The sequence below is a fragment of the Prunus persica genome, chromosome G8 (genome assembly GCF_000346465.2).
Source record: "Prunus persica cultivar Lovell chromosome G8, Prunus_persica_NCBIv2, whole genome shotgun sequence".
NCBI classification, from domain to species: Eukaryota; Viridiplantae; Streptophyta; class Magnoliopsida; order Rosales; family Rosaceae; genus Prunus; species Prunus persica.
This window is the reverse complement of record NC_034016.1, coordinates 21392391-21409674: the sequence shown is the minus strand read 5'-3', so window position 1 is coordinate 21409674 and position 17284 is coordinate 21392391. Positions and strand designations below refer to the sequence as shown.

At 38.0% G+C, this 17284-nt stretch overlaps 2 protein-coding genes across 2 annotated transcripts; one reads left to right on the top strand and one right to left on the bottom strand.

Moving 5' to 3' along the window:
* LOC18766773 (BSD domain-containing protein 1) lies at positions 2308–4401 on the top strand. Its single transcript, XM_007199553.2, has one exon. The coding sequence runs from the start codon at positions 2602–2604 to the stop codon at positions 4117–4119; it is 1518 nt and encodes a 505-aa protein (XP_007199615.1). The 5' UTR covers positions 2308–2601; the 3' UTR covers positions 4120–4401.
* On the bottom strand, positions 4999–10232 carry LOC18767759. The gene is made up of 7 exons (XM_007201649.2): positions 9341–10232; positions 7334–7464; positions 7091–7208; positions 6618–6719; positions 6351–6466; positions 6024–6178; positions 4999–5908 (listed from the first exon to the last, which is right to left on the bottom strand). The coding sequence occupies exons 1-7, from the start codon at positions 9885–9887 to the stop codon at positions 5434–5436; spliced, it is 1644 nt and encodes a 547-aa protein (XP_007201711.1). The 5' UTR covers positions 9888–10232; the 3' UTR covers positions 4999–5433.

Below are 17284 nucleotides of genomic sequence, written 5' to 3'. Positions count from 1 at the left end.
AAGGGAGTTTAATTAATTAGAAGAGAAGGAAGGTGATTAATGGGTAAGTGCTATACCTTTTTTTTTAAAATTTATCTTAGACCAATTAAGGAAAAAAAAAGTTCAAGAAAAATTATAGAAGGAAAGTAAGACTTGTGAAGTAACTTAATTTGGGGTTGAAGCTGGTTAATTACAGAAGGGGAAGAACCTTATATTTGTTTATAATGGTTATGGCCATTCATACTTGGAGGAGAGGATTTCATGGAGGAAGACTGCAAATAATTTTGAGTTTTCTTTTTCTTCTGTTGAGAATGTTATCGGCATGGTATGATACCTTTCAATCACCAGAAGATCCTCTTACCAGAGTTTCTATGCGGCCCTCTGAACATTATTGCTCTCTCTCTCTCTCTCTCTCTCTCTCTCTCTCTCTATATATATATATATATGGAGTGTATATTATTAAGTTTATTTAGCCTAACATTGTTTTGGTACGTAGTTTTTGTTTTTTTTTTTAATTTTGATAGTCTTTTTTGTACCTTCTTGTAGCGTCTTACAGTTTGATGAGATGATGAGCCACTGAGCCCCCAAAATTAATTCAAAAGCTTAAGTCTTTATACCACCAAGATTAGGTTACTATATTGGCGACATTTTGATGGGAGCCACTCAATAATTTCAATTAGAAAATATCCAGTCTCGGATATTCTGCATATCAATTTTCTGATTTTTGTCATCGTGTTATAGTTCTTTTTCCTAGCAGTTTCGATGGTGAATGCTGATACGATTTGGTTTTTCAGACCCCTGAAAAAGAAAGAGGGTTTTGAAAGATAAACGTTGTGTGTTATCTATGAGCATGTCATATATAAAACTACAAGAAAACAAAGAAAACAAAATATATTAGAATGCCCACTTTGTCGTCCTTATGCATTTGATACCGGATAGAGGGATAGAGGAAAAAAGTTAAGCAGATCTTAGCTAGAAAATTTAAAATCCGAATCCTTTTTAAGATAACCTTCAATATAATGTATCTTTATATAAAATTCAATGAACATTGTTACTTTAATCTTTTTATTCTGATACATATACTATAGCATAACCTTTTCACCATAGTTGCTCGCAACCTAATCATCGTGACAACCTTACCCAATGGATGCACAACCCCAGCCGCGAGCCACCGCGCCAACTGCCACATGTAGCCAAGAAGACTAAGATATCCTTGGCTCAAGGCCATAGTTCCTCCTCATAGCTTCCTTTCTACTCCGAATAAACGCATCTGATTTTTCATTTATGTTTGGTGCAACATGAAAGAGTGGCCTTACACGCCTCAACCCAAGCCTTGAAATCTCATCTTCAACCTCCATTGCTAGCGTCAACTTTTCACCACTAATCACACCCTTTCCTTTCTTCTTATTGTTCTTCTCTTTCTCTAACTCTCCCACATCTTCAATGCTCGAACTCTTCTTTGGCTCCTTTGCTTGGGATGTGGCTGTGGAAATGAGCTTCACCTCTCGTGGACCCTTGTCTTGAATCTCTGCCTCCTTTGTTCTCTCTATTGGACCCAACTTGTCCACTTGGGTCCATGATTCTTCAAAGTCCTCATCGGTTTGCTTGTAGTGAATTTGAATCTCAAAAACTGATTCGTTTTCCGGTGTCTGGAGAGCCTGAAGGTACATAGTCTGACCAGCCTCATTAGGGTCGGCTGCTGGGATCATAGGCTGTAAGTCTTGAGGAATTGGATGGCCTAAGGTCACACGCTTGACAAGGCTTCTAGCAATGTGGCTGTTCATGATGAAGGTGATGAGCCTGTGGCAGATGCCAACAGGCTGGGAAGGGTTGCCTTTCTCCTGCATTGTTTGCTTGGTTTTCAAAGGAGAAAACGCTAGAGAAGAAGAGCTCCTAGCTAGAGGCTAAAAATGGTGAGATGGGGATTTATATGTATTGAACAAACTAAAAAGTGATGGGATGATTTGATGTGTGTGTGTGATTCCATGCTTGGAAACATGGTAACCAAAAGTAAAGAATAATGTTACTTTGATGGAAGAATGAATGCTTTTGTCTTTTAATCCAAACCAAAGGGAAGAATGTTATTTTCACATACTTCCTTAAACCTTGAGACTTGAGATGCTTTGTTATAGCTTGTCAATTGGAAAATGGTCTAGACTACAAGACCTATGAAAGATTGCAAACAAATCTCACCATTTTCGGGAAGCTTCTATACTCGCGAGGCTATGTTGAGGAGTTCAATCCAACCGTCCAATAATAATAAAATTATTAAATTTAAACATTTTTTGTTCATTGGATGACTATTATTATTAAGGGAGCCTCCACTTCATTTTGGGTATTCCATTGCAAGTGCAATGGGCCTACAAATTATAGACCCATGGTCGTACAATCCATAGGCCCATAGACATAGATGGGCCTGCAATCCAAAACCAATCAATTTGCTATTTGCATGCTGAGATGAGCCCATATATCATCCTCAAATCCACCCTCACTTATGCGCACCGTTCAGGCATTTTTCCTAAATTTCCATTTCGATAACCTCAGTCCTACTCCAACCTCTCTCTCTCTCTCTCTCTCTCATTTTCTGGTAATTCTCAATCTCTCTGCTTCCCCAAAAAGTCCATGAATTTCTTCAAGTCCGTATTCTCTGATGAACCAGATCCTCCAAATCCGGATTCCGAATCCGAATCTGAACCCGAGTCTCGTAAGAACCCAGAACAAGAAGATGCAGATTCGAAATCCCCACCAAGCCAACCCGATCCAAACCCAAGTAGCAATAGTGGCGGGTGGATGTTTGGTGATCTTATCAAAACCCTAGCGACCAAATCCGAGTCGGTGATCGAGACCTACCGTCGCGACCTCCAGGAATTCGGGTCGGGTCTGAAGAAAGAGATCGAGGTGGCTCAGGGGTCGTTGGAGACAGTTGGGAGCGTCATTGATGAGTTTGGCAACACCGTCTTGAAAGGGACGGCCCAGATCATCTCTCAAGGTACGGACGCGATCCTCGCCCCTGATCACGTATCAGATTCCTCCGATCCCAACAGTCAGAGCTTTAGCTCTCAGCAGGGCTTGAATTCGAAACGGTACAGTCGGTTTGACGTTCAGGTCCGTGCGATTCAAGGTGACGCCGGAACTTACTGTGAGGAACCTGAGGATTTGGATGAATTTAACAAATGGAAATCAGGGTTTGTTTTGGAAGACAAAAGTGAAGAAATTGAGGGGCTGTTTGAAGAAAATGGAGCTATGGAGAGCATTTACAAAAGGGTCGTTCCAAGTAGCGTTGATCATGAAACCTTTTGGTGTAGGTACTTTTACAGGGTTTATAAGCTCAGGCAAGCTGAGGATGTTAGAGCCAATCTTGTTAAGCGGGCAATTTCGATTGAAGAAGATGAGGAATTGAGTTGGGATGTTGATGATGAAGAGTATGATGAAAGTGTGAGCAATGTGGTGTCGAAAGCGAATTCAGCGAAAAATACTGAAGGGGCTGCTTCTGGTAAAGTTGAGAAAGTTGAGGACTTGAAGGTTGATAGTGAGGTTGGTGATAAGAGTTCCTCTAATGTGGGAGAGGTGAGCAGTGTGGGTGAAGAGGCTAATGTGTGGTCGAAGAAGGGTGATTTAGCGGCAAATAGGGAGTTGGTCAGCAAAGATTCTGAGCAAATGAATGTCAAGGAAGAGAGCAGCTCTGTTGAGGAATCTCAAGTTGCTGGGACTTCTTCCAGTGTTGTTGATGAGAAGGGAGGGAAGAGCCCTGAAATGGATAAAGAGAAGAAGGATAGTGCTGTGAAGTTGAGTGGTGATAAGGAGACTGAAAAGAAAGTTATTGTAGAAGGAGACTCTGGGAAGAAAGATTTGCCATCGAAGTCTGAGGAGAAAGTGGCTTTGGAGGGGAAGAATGAGGCTCTTGAATCTGGCGATGCTTCGGTTGTTTCAAACCGGTCCTCAGCGCCGGAGGAAGAAGACCTTGGCTGGGATGAGATTGAGGATCTTAGCGGCATTGATGAAAAGAAGGTGACCCATGTTGGAAGTGGAAGTTCTAATAAAGCTGACCTGCGGAAGCGGCTCAGCACTGCTGAAGAAGAAGAAGAAGAAGACTTGAGCTGGGATATCGAGGATGAAGATGATGAACCAGCTAAACCTTGATTGGCAATTGAATTTAAACTTGTTGCTTTTTAAATTTAGGGCACTAAATTCTGTATTCTCCCCAAAATCTATTCCTGTAAGTGTGATATAATGTACAGGGGGAATTCTTTGTTCTTTTCTTTTCTATCAGTTGGTTCAAAATGCAAATATGTTCCTTTGCATCTGAATTTGTCAACTTGAAGTCTTGAACCCAGCCTTGTCTATAAAAGCATTACTTTTCATTAATTTGTGAATTGTGACCATTACTTGGCAAAAAAATTAGACACATTGGTTGCCTTCTGTTATGCATTTTCTTATTTTTGGAAATATTCTGGTATGTGTTTGGAATAAAACTGTATTGTGTGAGTATATAATGTCCTATTCCCAGTTCCAAGTATGAAGTGTTTCTTCTATGGCATTTAACACTACTAAACAAAAGATGTCCAGGGCAACAAACAATTCAATCCTGACTTCTCACTGTCAACAGAAAAGTCTGGTGCATGATTATAACCTAATCCCTTGTCCTTGACTCCTTGGTGTGGCATTGATATTGAGTATCATGCGGAAAACATGTAAATTTACATTGGTATTTAGTGTCATGCGGAAAACATGCATATTTGTCCCCACCCCACTTGTGGAGGATGTTGATGCCTCTCTAGTCAATTTTTGTTTCAACTCTCTGGTTGTTTTTTGGTGGGTTTTCATGTTCTGCTTTCCTTCTTTCTTTCTTTTTTTAATTAAAAAAAATTGTAATTTGTTTGTTTTTGGTTTGAATGTAATGGCTCTTTCTGAATTTCAATTATAATTCTGAATATCCCTCTGTTCTGAGGAACCTGGAAAAAATAATACAGCATTGGTTTCCAAATGGCAATTGAGATTGAGATTAGAAGTAGAACTTCACAAAAGTAAATTGATCAAACATTCAGATGCTAATTCACAAACCTGGACATTAAGAAAATAGAATTCTGTAAAGAAAATAATATATAACCTGTCTATGAAATCCTTTAGCATTAACTTAATACAAAATTCAGCTCCTTACTTGAGCTAATTCACACTCCACAAACTTGATGCTCAACTACCTCCGAAGCCCTAACATGATCGGCATCCCAGAAAAGTACTGTAACCATCGCGCTAGCACCCTAATCTTACTGAGGAAAATAAGGGGGAAAGCAAATTGAAAAAAGAAAAACAGACTCCTCTAACAGCACCTAGGCTCTGTTTGTACAACAAGAAAACTCCTGCAGAACAAGGATGTGAACATGAATGCTAACTTTTCTGATTTATATCGTTGGACCCAGGGCTGCCTCTGACTAACTCCATACCGATGCTCTTCCATTACACACTGATGCCTGGCTCAGAAGTGGACTCACCCACATGTGTTTCTGGCGGGGACGGGAGCACCATAAGCCGTCCTTTTTGGGCACGAGGTGGGAGATGCTTTGCTGGTTTTCTTGATCCCACAGTCCAGGGCAAGAAAACCCCAGTACCACTTGGAGGAACTTTTCGAGGACTCAATACCATAGGCCGAACTGGGGCCAGCATGACCACTGGAGCCCGAAGGACACCCCATTTGGGCGTTACATCCATTCCCTCATAGCCATTGAGAGCTCCATCTTGCACTGCATATGGACTCACAACACCAGGTTGCCATAGAGTCATGGCACCATTCTGTGTTGGACTTGGTGGTGACTGGAATTGGTTGGAGTCTGCTCTAACTCTGAAGAATGTGATGCTCACCCTTCTATTTGGAGACGGACACATGACGTGTCTTGCCATGTCGGCACTGTTTCCCCTCATAACTAAAAGAGACCTGCAGAAGTTACATTCAATGTTTGTGCTTTCCATCACCATGAGTTGATCCATCCCAATCACAGCCACAGTTAATAGATATGTAATTGAAATTCAAAAGAATTAAGAATACATACCCTTCTTTCAGTGAGAGCATCAGCGGCCCCTTGTAGTTCCCATCATTATCACTCAGAAGGGTGCGCCCAAAAGCCATCGTTGATTCAGAGAGGAGAAGAGTGGCGATGGGCTGGTCCAAATGGGGTGGTTTCAGGAATGGCTGTGAATATTCTCCCTACACAAGAAATAATTGTGATTTCATTTGTTTGTCTCTTAAAATTGAACCAAAAGTACATAAACCAAGACTCATAACACAAACCAATCGTGTGAAGCGCCCTCTTTGCAGCTATGTTCTAGTAAGCAATAACAGAGGAGGTAACATGATAATGCAGCAAAACATAGAATACCTCCTCAAAGAAGTTGATGATGCAACCATTTGGTCTTTTATACTCTGGAATTAGTTGCCACAGTACAAAGTGATCAACCACATCTTGGAGAAGAGCTGGAATTGGCCCTATATTGCCTACAAAGACAAATGTCAAATTAAAGTTAGCTTTGGAATTTAGTATTCACTGCATAGACTGCATCATTGATAAGAACCAAACCAAAATTTTGACAAATTGAACCAAATTTATTAGATAGTTGTAGTATGTATTACTAGTATCGATTATTACTTGTAGTTTCCTCCTTGATCTGTCCAAAAATTGGAACACCAAACTGAATCAGCTCTCTCCTGTTTCCCTTAATCTGCTTGTTGAATAAGATAAAGGTCTCACCTGTATTCAATCGGGAAGATAGAATTAGATTTTTGTATGACTACCAACAATGTATAAAATTACCAGTTACTCTCATTAGTATTGTTACGTAGAAATGATTTAGTGCTTAAACTTTAAAATATTTTTTTTATAAAAATGGTGACGCATCTGATCGCATTGGAATGGTGTATGTTAGAAAAACCTATAATAGAGCAATACACAAGACTTCAACAAACAAAAAAAACTATAATAAAAATGATCAACTATACAGGTTCAAATTAGTCTAACTACATGGCTTACCAAATCTTGCTATCAAAACAGCATTAATTACAACGTGCATAAAGTCAGTTGAGTAACAAGAATGAGGTTCAAATGAAAGGGGATGCGTTTACCTGAGAGCTCTCCATTCAGTCCAGCCGCATGGAGTTCATTTACAAAGTCAGTCAATTTAAAGAGCTCTGAATCAGTGAATATGTCCTCATATAGCTTTAAACCTTTAACAACATTCACCTGCCAGTTTCAATCATCCGTCAGTCAGTAACAGCTACCTGGTCTTCCTTTACCAGAATATACCACAGAAAGAACTCTTTGACATCCATCTTCTGTAGTGATCTTAGATTATATAAATAACTCACCATATGCCCTTTGACTGACTCCTTTGCAGAGAAACCTTTTGTCAACTTGATCTCGGTACGACGGGCCTCACATTCTTCATGATTAGAGCATATCTCCACGTTTACTGAATTGAGCTGTGCTTCTTGAGACCCTGCAGTAAAAACAGTAGATAATCAAATGAATTTACAAACGCGAAAACCTGTGTTCATTTGCTGCATAACAGATAAACAATAGCTTGTCAGGGACAAATAAATAATCATTGAAACAGAGAACTGATCCAAAAACCAGTTGGTAAAGTTAAGAAAGAAAACAAGCATTTATCTAAGTCTGTCGAAATAGCTATTATTCAGAAATGATGCAAGTTTATATCAAACCTGAGTCTATAAAACATCACAATAGCATTAGGTAACCAATACACATATATTGTACACAAAGCTTTGAAACAGAACACATTCCAGTGACTCCCATCCACATAGCTTTTAGTTCAGTTTTTAAAATTGGATCTTCGCCAAATGCATACCCATAACTTATTTTTAAATGATTTCCAAGACTAGACCTTTCAAAACTGATAAAATAATTCCACATCTTTGTGAGATGATGCATTTGTGCATTCTATCACTTCAACGTTCAATGAATGGATGAATTTGGCTATATGACATGGTTGGCACCACCCTATACCCTATAACAAAAGTGATTTGCAAAACCATATAAATGCTCACTTAAATCCAAACATGCCGTTCATTGGTGCTTTTACAACAAAGCAAGCAAAAAGCTATCACTCACTTACTGCTCACCACGCGCACCAACAAGCTCGACCAAAGAGGCAGGACACAATAACAAACAAAAAAAAACTAAAAAGCTACCCAACACCACCACTCAACATATCCGAATCTCGAATAGCTTATTCGGCTGCCCAAACATAATGACCCCTGAGTTGACCCGGTAAGGCAACTCGGTAAGCATCAAGCGACTCCGGCCCACAACCAGACTAAAGAAAAAACATTTGAATGTTGGAATGACCACCCAAACTTTTGTCAAAGCCCACCTACCCACCCTCTGATTAAACCAACGAAACGAACCCGTGACGTCAACTGTGTATTAAGACACGGCTCTGATCGAGCGCCGCCTACAATTAAATCAAACGGCACGCATCTCGAGGTTATTACATCAATTGATAGTTGAAAGGCGATTCGCCAACCCCGAAACTAACTATGACACCGAGTGCAACCAAACCTTTCCCTCACCTCGAGAATCTCAAACCCCCCTATAACCTCGGGAAAATATACCGGCCACAAAAAAACCATATAAAATGTATTTCTTTTTTTATTTTTGTTCATTTTTCCGGTTGAGAATTTAGTAAAACAGAGAGATTAAGCTTTAAAATCAGAGGGATCGAAACGTCAAAAAGAAATCTATCACTGGCTATAACGGAACGTTGAATTCAAAGCCAAAGCCAGAGGAAATGGAAAACGGGCTTTGAATCTCGGATCTGATGGAGAAAAACATGTTTTCATTTGCCTCCTAAAATAATGGACAGAAAAGGAAGCTTGGCTTTTTTTATATTTATTAAAATAATAATATATGTTTGTAATCAGAGAAAATGATCTAACAAAATCTTTTTTTTTTCTCGGAGACCAAACAGGGGAAAGTTTTCCAAATTCCAAACAGAGCTTCATTTCTTCTCCTTACGTTTTCTCACCAACCAAACGGGCCTAACTTCAGAAAACTGGAAAATCAGTACTTTCTCAGCTACAGCTACGTAGCTTCGCGTTTTTGAAGAATCGGAAAATCAAACACACCTGTAGACAGATATCTGATCAACTAAAAATCGAATAAACAAACAAAATCAAAGCTTTAGAGCCATGCTGCTAATCTCCCTCAGTACTCAGTCAAACAAACACAGTATTTCATCATAAATTCACAAAAATCGATTGTAATCAAACATAAAAATCATACCTTTTCGTATCAAAATTCAGAATTATGTAATAAAAATCATATCTTTAAAGAAAAGGAATCAGATTACTTACCTGAATCAGTAATCTCGCTATCTGGAGAAGCCTCCTCTTCGATAGCCTCGTCGGCAGCGTCATTTCCATTACTTTCTTCCACTTTCTCATTTTCCTTCTCCTTCTCCTCGTCCAAACACGACTTAGCCTCCTCGCTCTTACAATTTTCATCGGTTCCTGAAACCTCACCGTTTTCTTCACTCTCCTTCTCCGCCTTTTTTGCTCCGACGTTTCGGAGCTCCACCATCACATCGGCGATTGAGTGATACTTCTGCATCTGGAGCACCGGGATCCAATTGATCCTCCTCCGGTGTATCGCTGCGAAAACGGCGCCGTATTCTGCCCCTCCGCCGCTGAGCTGGGTCAGGTGGCCGCAGAGCGAGTCGATGATCGCGTTCGCGGCCGCAAACTCGCCTCGGTACCACCCGATAATAGCGTCCTTCGCCATGGCGTCTGAGACCATCGCCACCGGCGCCGGCGTCGGCATCTGCATATGCATCATTGCGGGTCCTAGCACCGGAGCGGCTCCATCAGTCGGCGACGCAGCTGGCCCAACCGCCATCGCCATCTATGTCACACTGAGCCCGAAATAAACTGTGTTCTTTTCGTATTCCGAAACCGAAATATCGCGTTTTTATTGTGCACCGGTGTTCCTCTCAGTTATTAACTCGGTCGAGATTTCGGTGAAAAATAAATCACGCAGAGAGAAACAGAGAGAGAGGCGGAGGGAGATTTCACTTGGAGGGGTTTTGTTGGTGGGGACTATATATATACTCGGAGGAGGAGCGAGTGTGGCATGTCCGTGTGGGTGGGACCACTGTTGACGTGGCAAGTTCGAGGTCGACCGACGTGGCACAATGGAAGCGAAGGTTGGGTTGGTTGGCTAAATGGCTTGGGAAGGGAAGGATGGTTAGGGCACTGTAGCTAGCTGGGAAGGTAAGTAGAGCGAGATGACCGAAATAGCCTTCCCCCAAATGTGTTAGGTCTATCTGGCACGTGCAATATTTGGCTGGCGGGGATTTTCATGCACCGGTGAGACTAATATAGGAAAAAATAAGGCCTTTTAATTTTCAATTTTTGGACCGTCGGATCTGATCTGGTCTGGCATTGCGGTCAAAGCGGTTAGTACACCCCCCCCCGCCCCACAATATTTATATTTCCATATATATATATATAAAAATCTCCATTTTAGTTTCTTTTTCCTTTAATTTCAAATTTTACTAATTGAGAACGCGTAATTCTTTAAATTGTAGCTGTTTTGTTACTATCAGGAGTGTCTGCAGTAAAATTTACAACTCCTAATTTGGTCATTTGCCGAACTCTTCAGTATTTTATAGCCAAGTTCATAATTACAGTCTTATCAAATATTCGGGTAGATTTTTCAATTACTCACTCAACATGTATTGCAGATGCATGTATAGTTTATGATTTGGTTTAAAGGATCCAATAATGTTTATACGATATTTGTGGTCGAATGTGTGCATAGCGTAATGATCATTAAGTGAGAGATGTTTCGAATTTAAGATCTCGTTTTAATATTAGAAAGATAAATACTACTAAACCATGAGCATTGGTAAGAATTTTAAGGGATTCAAACGAAAGGTGAGGGAAGGAAAGATATCATAAATGAAGAAGAGAAGGATTGTAAATTATACTTCAAATCACGTAGCTAATATTAAATATTATCTTAACCCATCTTAATACGATGAGAGTAACTAAAGAACTAGGGTTCCGCATTAATAGTTACTACTAACTTGTCCACATAATTAAGTGCTAATCATACAATCAACGGTCATAACTAATTAACTACTTGTATAAAACGGTCACAAACAGTCATAACTAATTAACTACTTGTGTACAACGGTCGACACAACGATCATAACCAATTGTATGCAAACAACTATTAATGAGCTCTTCTATCTAAGACTCAAGCTCAAGTGAGTTATATCATAATGAGTATCCATTTTGATCATACAAATTGTGTATATTATTTAGTTAGATCATTTAATCCATATACTTGCCAAAAATAACAGCCATAACTAATTTTGCATTTCATTTAGTTATTAATGAGTTCTTTCACCTAAGGGTTGGTTATGTATACTCAGCTTAAAGAGAAAAAAGAAGATAGGCATCGAAGTGAAGGAGAAAAGGTTTCGGCAATTGACATCACTAGGTAGGCAGAACAAAATCAATGACAAGAGACGACCAAAAAAATGCCATGTGTGGTGGTGGGGCAGCAACCCCATGACCAGCAAGGTTCGTTTGGGTGGGTAGGGTCCATTGAGATGGCTCTATTGTTGGCTTGTAGACGAGGAAGGAAAGTTGCGTGGTCCCAAGGGGAAGGGAAGGGAAGGTAGTGCCCTAAAACTAAAGGCTAAAAGGGCTGAGGCCCCATCAGAAATACTTATCTCTGCCCATTTCATTGTTTCTCTCCTATCTCTCTCCGTCCTTATGCCACTTACGGGATGAGAGAGAGAGAGAAATAGAGAAGAATGAAACGGGAATATGAAAGTATTTATGCCTGATACGACATGGAAGACATGGACAGATTATATATGGACTGGTGCACGATGGCTTCTCAGCAGTTGCTACCACCATAAAAGACACTGCCAACGAAAGCCGGCTATTTATATATTGAAGCAAGCAAGCCACTTGACATGCCATTCGGCTTGGCCTCAAGTGCTTTTACTTTTTCCCTTCTCTTTTGTGCAAGAACCTTTCTTATTCGCACAAAATGTTTGCTGTCTAATTTCTTTATTTTTGCATGAAAACAAAACAAGCAGCTTCTTTCATAAGCTTGACGTTTACCTGTCATCCATGTGATGTGAGTTTAGATCTTTATGTTTAAGAGAGATACCAAACTAATAATGCACAATAAGAGAAAAGAAAACAAAAACAATACAATATCTGATTGACGTTATAGTCACATGATGATGAGAAAGAGATTCAAATTCTTAAATGTGGTCACTGAGATTCTAATTTTCGATCGTAATTAGAACGTCATATGAGATCGACCTTAATGTCTGTATTATATATTTCAATATTCTCAATATAAGGTCATTGCTACGTAGTCGTTGTATTCCAATATCATACAATAATTTGTCCACTTATAAACTAACCTGATCCAAAATATGTGTTTTAATGAATGACAATATAAATGTATGATATTGATTAAAACACATTACATCTTTTAAACCCTTTGATAAGAAATTATTTATCATTTGAGTATCTTATCTCCAACCTGTTAAAAAAATATATATATATCTTCAACCTAGGTATGAAATCTTTTTAACAAGAACATTTTTAGGTGTGTCACCTACGCACTTTAACATTTTTTTTATTTATGAAGTTTCTTTATTAAAGAAGGGTTAAATAATTCCATTTGGTATAAATATCCACCTGTCACTTCCTTAATGGTGCAAAATGAATAAATTTAAGTTTTTTAAGAAAAAAAAAAGCAATAGTGTTTATTGAGGAATAGCAGAGTAACTATTACAAAAATCGGGTTAATATCGGCGGCGGTGATAGTGTTTTATTGGGGAATAAAAATTTACACTTTTAATTTCTCCAATTAGGATATAAAGCAGTTGTTGCTAAAAGGATGACAAAGCCATCATCTTTAAGTGAAGTGAAGAGTTAAATATATTAACTTTAAAGGATTCAACCTTTATCAGATTCTACATGGAGATGGGCATAATTGTAATAAAATGAAAATAACTCTGCGCGACCAAGTTTGCAGGCAAGCCAAAGCTTAAGCTGACCTGAATAGTGGGGAAAAAGGGCCATGATTCGATTTCACCTTTTTAGCAAAAAAATCGAAGGTGCACATGAGAATTGGGCGGTCCACGTAAAAAGTAGAGTCCAAAAAAGAGCGCCATTTGGATGGAGACCATCCCATGACTCATGCTCGCAAGTCCCACACAAGAAGCACTTTGTAGAAAAGTCAAATTCAATCTCAAGTTTCACGCAATTTATAATCTTCAAACTTCATGCCAATAGAAGCTTTACATGTATTGCTCATGCATGAACATCAAGTCTATATCAATATTTTAGCATATACTTATTAGACCTAGATAAACCAATAGTTTTTTTTTTATGCTCTTGATATAATGCCAAAAATCTATAAAGCTAGGTCATATTTGTAGTTATTTATTTCACTATGCATGCCTACTTTTAGGGTTCCATTTAGGATGTGACATTTCAAGTATAAAAACTTTAGCTAATGCTCTATTATTATTGCTTTTAAGTTGGCGGTGAAAATAGGATATCGTTTGTGTGCTTTCAATTTTTCGCTGGAAGGAGATACTCTTACTTTTTATAAATTACAGTTTAACACATATGCAAAAATAATTAATACAGAATACAAAAAGAAAAACTTATACATACATGTCAAACTGTCGTTGACATGAATATGAAATTCTTACTTACACGAGAATGAGGAAAATATTTTCCGTGAAAATATTAACAATAGAGATACATTTTTAAATTAAAAAACAAGACATATACTTCGGTTAAATTTTCAGAGTAGGAAGATCAAAGATCTTACCCATAACCGAACCTAATACGGATCTAACCCAAAATTCTTGTAACACCAAAGAAGATAAGAAGTTCCTTTATATTCATCCAAAAAATGAGATCACCCGTCTACTTTGAACGTGCTTGTGCTTGTGACAAGCATCACTTTTTGTTGAATTTGGATGGTGGAGGATGATGTACACAGCTGAGGCATATATATGTAAACCTGGAGCATCTAAACTTAAGTACAAGTTGTTGTATATTAAAAATGGTAGAGCAATGGCATGTGGATTCTTCACGGCTGTGAGCTTGGGAAGGATATAAAGAAGAAATTGGATTCTTTTTCATGATCTGTAAAATCTCTGCGATGGACGCTAACCCAATTAAGAAGGTCCTCGAAAGAAAAAGCCACAACTTGATTTTAGTAAATATTCCATAATCCATCTCCCCCTTCCCCTTTTTCTCTCTCCCAATCCCTCTCAAGGTATTTTTAGCAATTATATACTTCCTAAGTAAGATTTTGTGGACAGAAATGCAAAGTCGTAGCCTTGTAGGCTGTTTGGCTGCATGCATAACCAAGGGTTTTAAATCTTAATATATATATATATGGCTAGCAATGGCTGCTCCAACAGTAGTCCCTTTCTGCCTTGAAGTGCATATGTATATTTAACACACAAATTATTAATCTAATTTATAAGGAAACAGATTCGACTTCGAGTGCAAGAGAATGAACTCACCGTTCTGGTCAATTAGTCTAATCAACATCTGCAACAAACAGTGAAGTTATTAAATTGTATAATTGAATTTTTTTTTTAAATTGATAAAAAAAATATGTCACCATCAATATATAAATATATGTGTGTTTTTTTTAATGGTCTACAAAAAATTGAAGTTTGACTTTCTCTAAATCATACAATATGTGTGTGTGCGCATGTGTTTGGGTGTGTATGTGGGGCTTCCTAAACATGCATGATTTGGGGGTTGGCATTATACACACATTCACACATCATATACATATTTTCATGTCTCCCTTCTATAATTTGTGTCACAAATTGAATTTCGAAACCATTTCTTAAAACAAATCATATTAAATGCAAGCAAAGCAAAGCAAAGAAAACAATATAATTGTGAAAGCATGCGTGAACATGCTACATATGCAATTCAATATTGTGATTCATTTGACCTCCGCTTTTTTCTTTTTTTCTTTTAAATTTATTTTAATTTATAGGAAAAAAAAAGAATATAATATATCTTCTACGTACTTGGATGCCTACGTACGTATATCGTGTATATGCAATAATAATAATAATAAACAATAGTTGGTCGTTTTTATAAACAAATATATAAATTTAGTTTGCTCGTTGAGACCCCCGAAGGTCGTTTTTTCTCATCAGAGATGTGTTTATATCAATAAAACAAAAATACAAAAAGGACGGTGATTTCATGTTTAAATTTAGAATTATATAGTTTGAGGCATTATTATTAGTTCTCACATGATGCATGTTTGAGTTTGACTTGGCTCAGTTTGGTCACAAGTATTTCAGATTTATTTATGAGCCAGCCAGAGCCAACCTTACCTGGTTGGGTGACCAAGTTTTCATTTGAAGCAAACATAACAATGCCTTTTTCCCCATTTCCACCCGGCAATACTTTTTCACTTTCAAATTTGAAAAAATGGTCCATCATTAACATTAAACAACATTATTAAGCTCAAAACTACGACATTGTTTAGCCACAAAACCATAAAATGTTACCAAATTTTATTACAATTAGCATAGGTGACCACCAGGGACGGAGCTAGAATTGTAAAGTTGGGGAGTCGAAGTAGAAAACACCTAAGTATTCAATAATTACAAGTTTAGAGCTAAATATTTTTAATTGAGTCATGTATAATTTGTTTTAGAAGAAATTTGAACTTAAATTATAAGTTGTTTATTACAAATTTTATATGTTATATATAATATAATATAGGAGGGATAAAAATCTTGGGGGGCAGCTTGGGGGGCAGGGCTAGGCTTAGGAGTAGCTCCATCACTAATGGCCACCTAGAAAAGCTCCGTATATAAGCTACGGATACATCCGTGGGTGTCAGGTCAATGTTACCACACTAGCTAGCTAGCATTACTCTAAATTATCGCAGTCAAAATAATTTATTGTTCAAGTGATTAAAAGTGTTTTATTCCTACATTCGAAGTCTCATGTTCAATTTTCATCTTTTAATATTGTTTGTACAAAAAATTTAAAAAAGGCAAGAATCATAAGTAAATGAAGTGACATCATAGTGTGAGAGTTTCATAGAGCAATATGGCATATACCATTATGCGCATGCTGAGCCCCAGAAAACGAGAACTTTTCCAAGGCAGCTAGAAGCGTCAGCGAAATGGTTCAACTTCAAAATTTGGCAGCAAAAATGAGAAGATTATGAATAGAAAATTAGAGAAATAAAGAAATTCGTCAATTCATTAATTAATGGGTGATTAGAATTTTATAGGTGTAGTTGGAGTGGAGGAGATGTCGTCCAGGACAGGAATATAAAAATGCAGAGGAAGTTGAAGAAGAAAACATGGTCATGGTGTAATGGGCCGTCACGCAAGGAATTGAATTAGAAGCATGACGGATGACCAATCCAGAGGCCTAGTATTTTTATTGCATTTTCTCAGTTCTCACTTCAATTCAAATCAACTAACCATAAAGTTGGGTGGGCCCCACTGGCCCTACCCTGTGGACCATAGACGATTATGGAAATATATATTTTTTTTTTGGGTCAATATGGAAATTTCATGCAGTAGAAAACAAGATAGGGTCCAGTATTTTATTAGAGTAATGCTATTTAGACACACAACATTGATCACTTTAACTGACCACCTTATGTGGCAACTGATGTGTCATGCCATATCAATTAATGAATGTCGTCATGTCAATTCAAAAACAAATTAAAAAACCCTAGCATTCCTAGTGAGTGGCCTCATAGTAGCATTCATTAATTGACATGGCATGACACATTAGTTGTCACATAAGATGGTCAGTTAAGGTGGTCAATGTTGTGTGTCCAAATAGCATAACTCATTTTATTATGATGTAACAAAGAGAGTGGGCCAAATAGAAAATATCTGATCATGTGTCACAAATTTAAAATCATTGTTAAGGCCCATAATAGCCCGATCGTAGGGCTTGCTTTATGGTTGTCCCAACATACCCAGCCCATGTCGACATTTTATTTTTATGTTTTTATAAAAACAATATTGGACGAGGAGGGGATGAGGGAGGATCCGAACACAAGACCTCTGATGCAGGAATAACTGCTCTTAACTACTTGAGTTACAATCCCCGTCACCAAGCAAATGAAAAATTTGTGATATTTGTTCAGAATTTATCTATCTAATTGCTACTTATGTCAGTTAATATGCTTTGTTTTAGGTGATGCTTTATCAATCCCGCCATTTTGGTTCA

Bases quoted from the DNA above. Each gene is read 5' to 3' on its own strand.
- LOC18766773 (XM_007199553.2), top strand. From the start codon at position 2,602: ATGAATTTCTTCAAGTCCGTATTCTCTGATGAACCAGATCCTCCAAAT.
- LOC18767759 (XM_007201649.2), bottom strand. From the start codon at position 9,887: ATGGCGATGGCGGTTGGGCCAGCTGCGTCGCCGACTGATGGAGCCGCT. The intron at 7,209-7,333 runs GTGAGTTATTTA...TGAAACTGGCAG, and splicing joins AGTCAGTCAAAGGGCATATG to GTGAATGTTGTTAAAGGTTT. The intron at 6,179-6,350 runs GTATTCTATGTT...TTTCTTGTGTAG, and splicing joins TCATCAACTTCTTTGAGGAG to GGAGAATATTCACAGCCATT.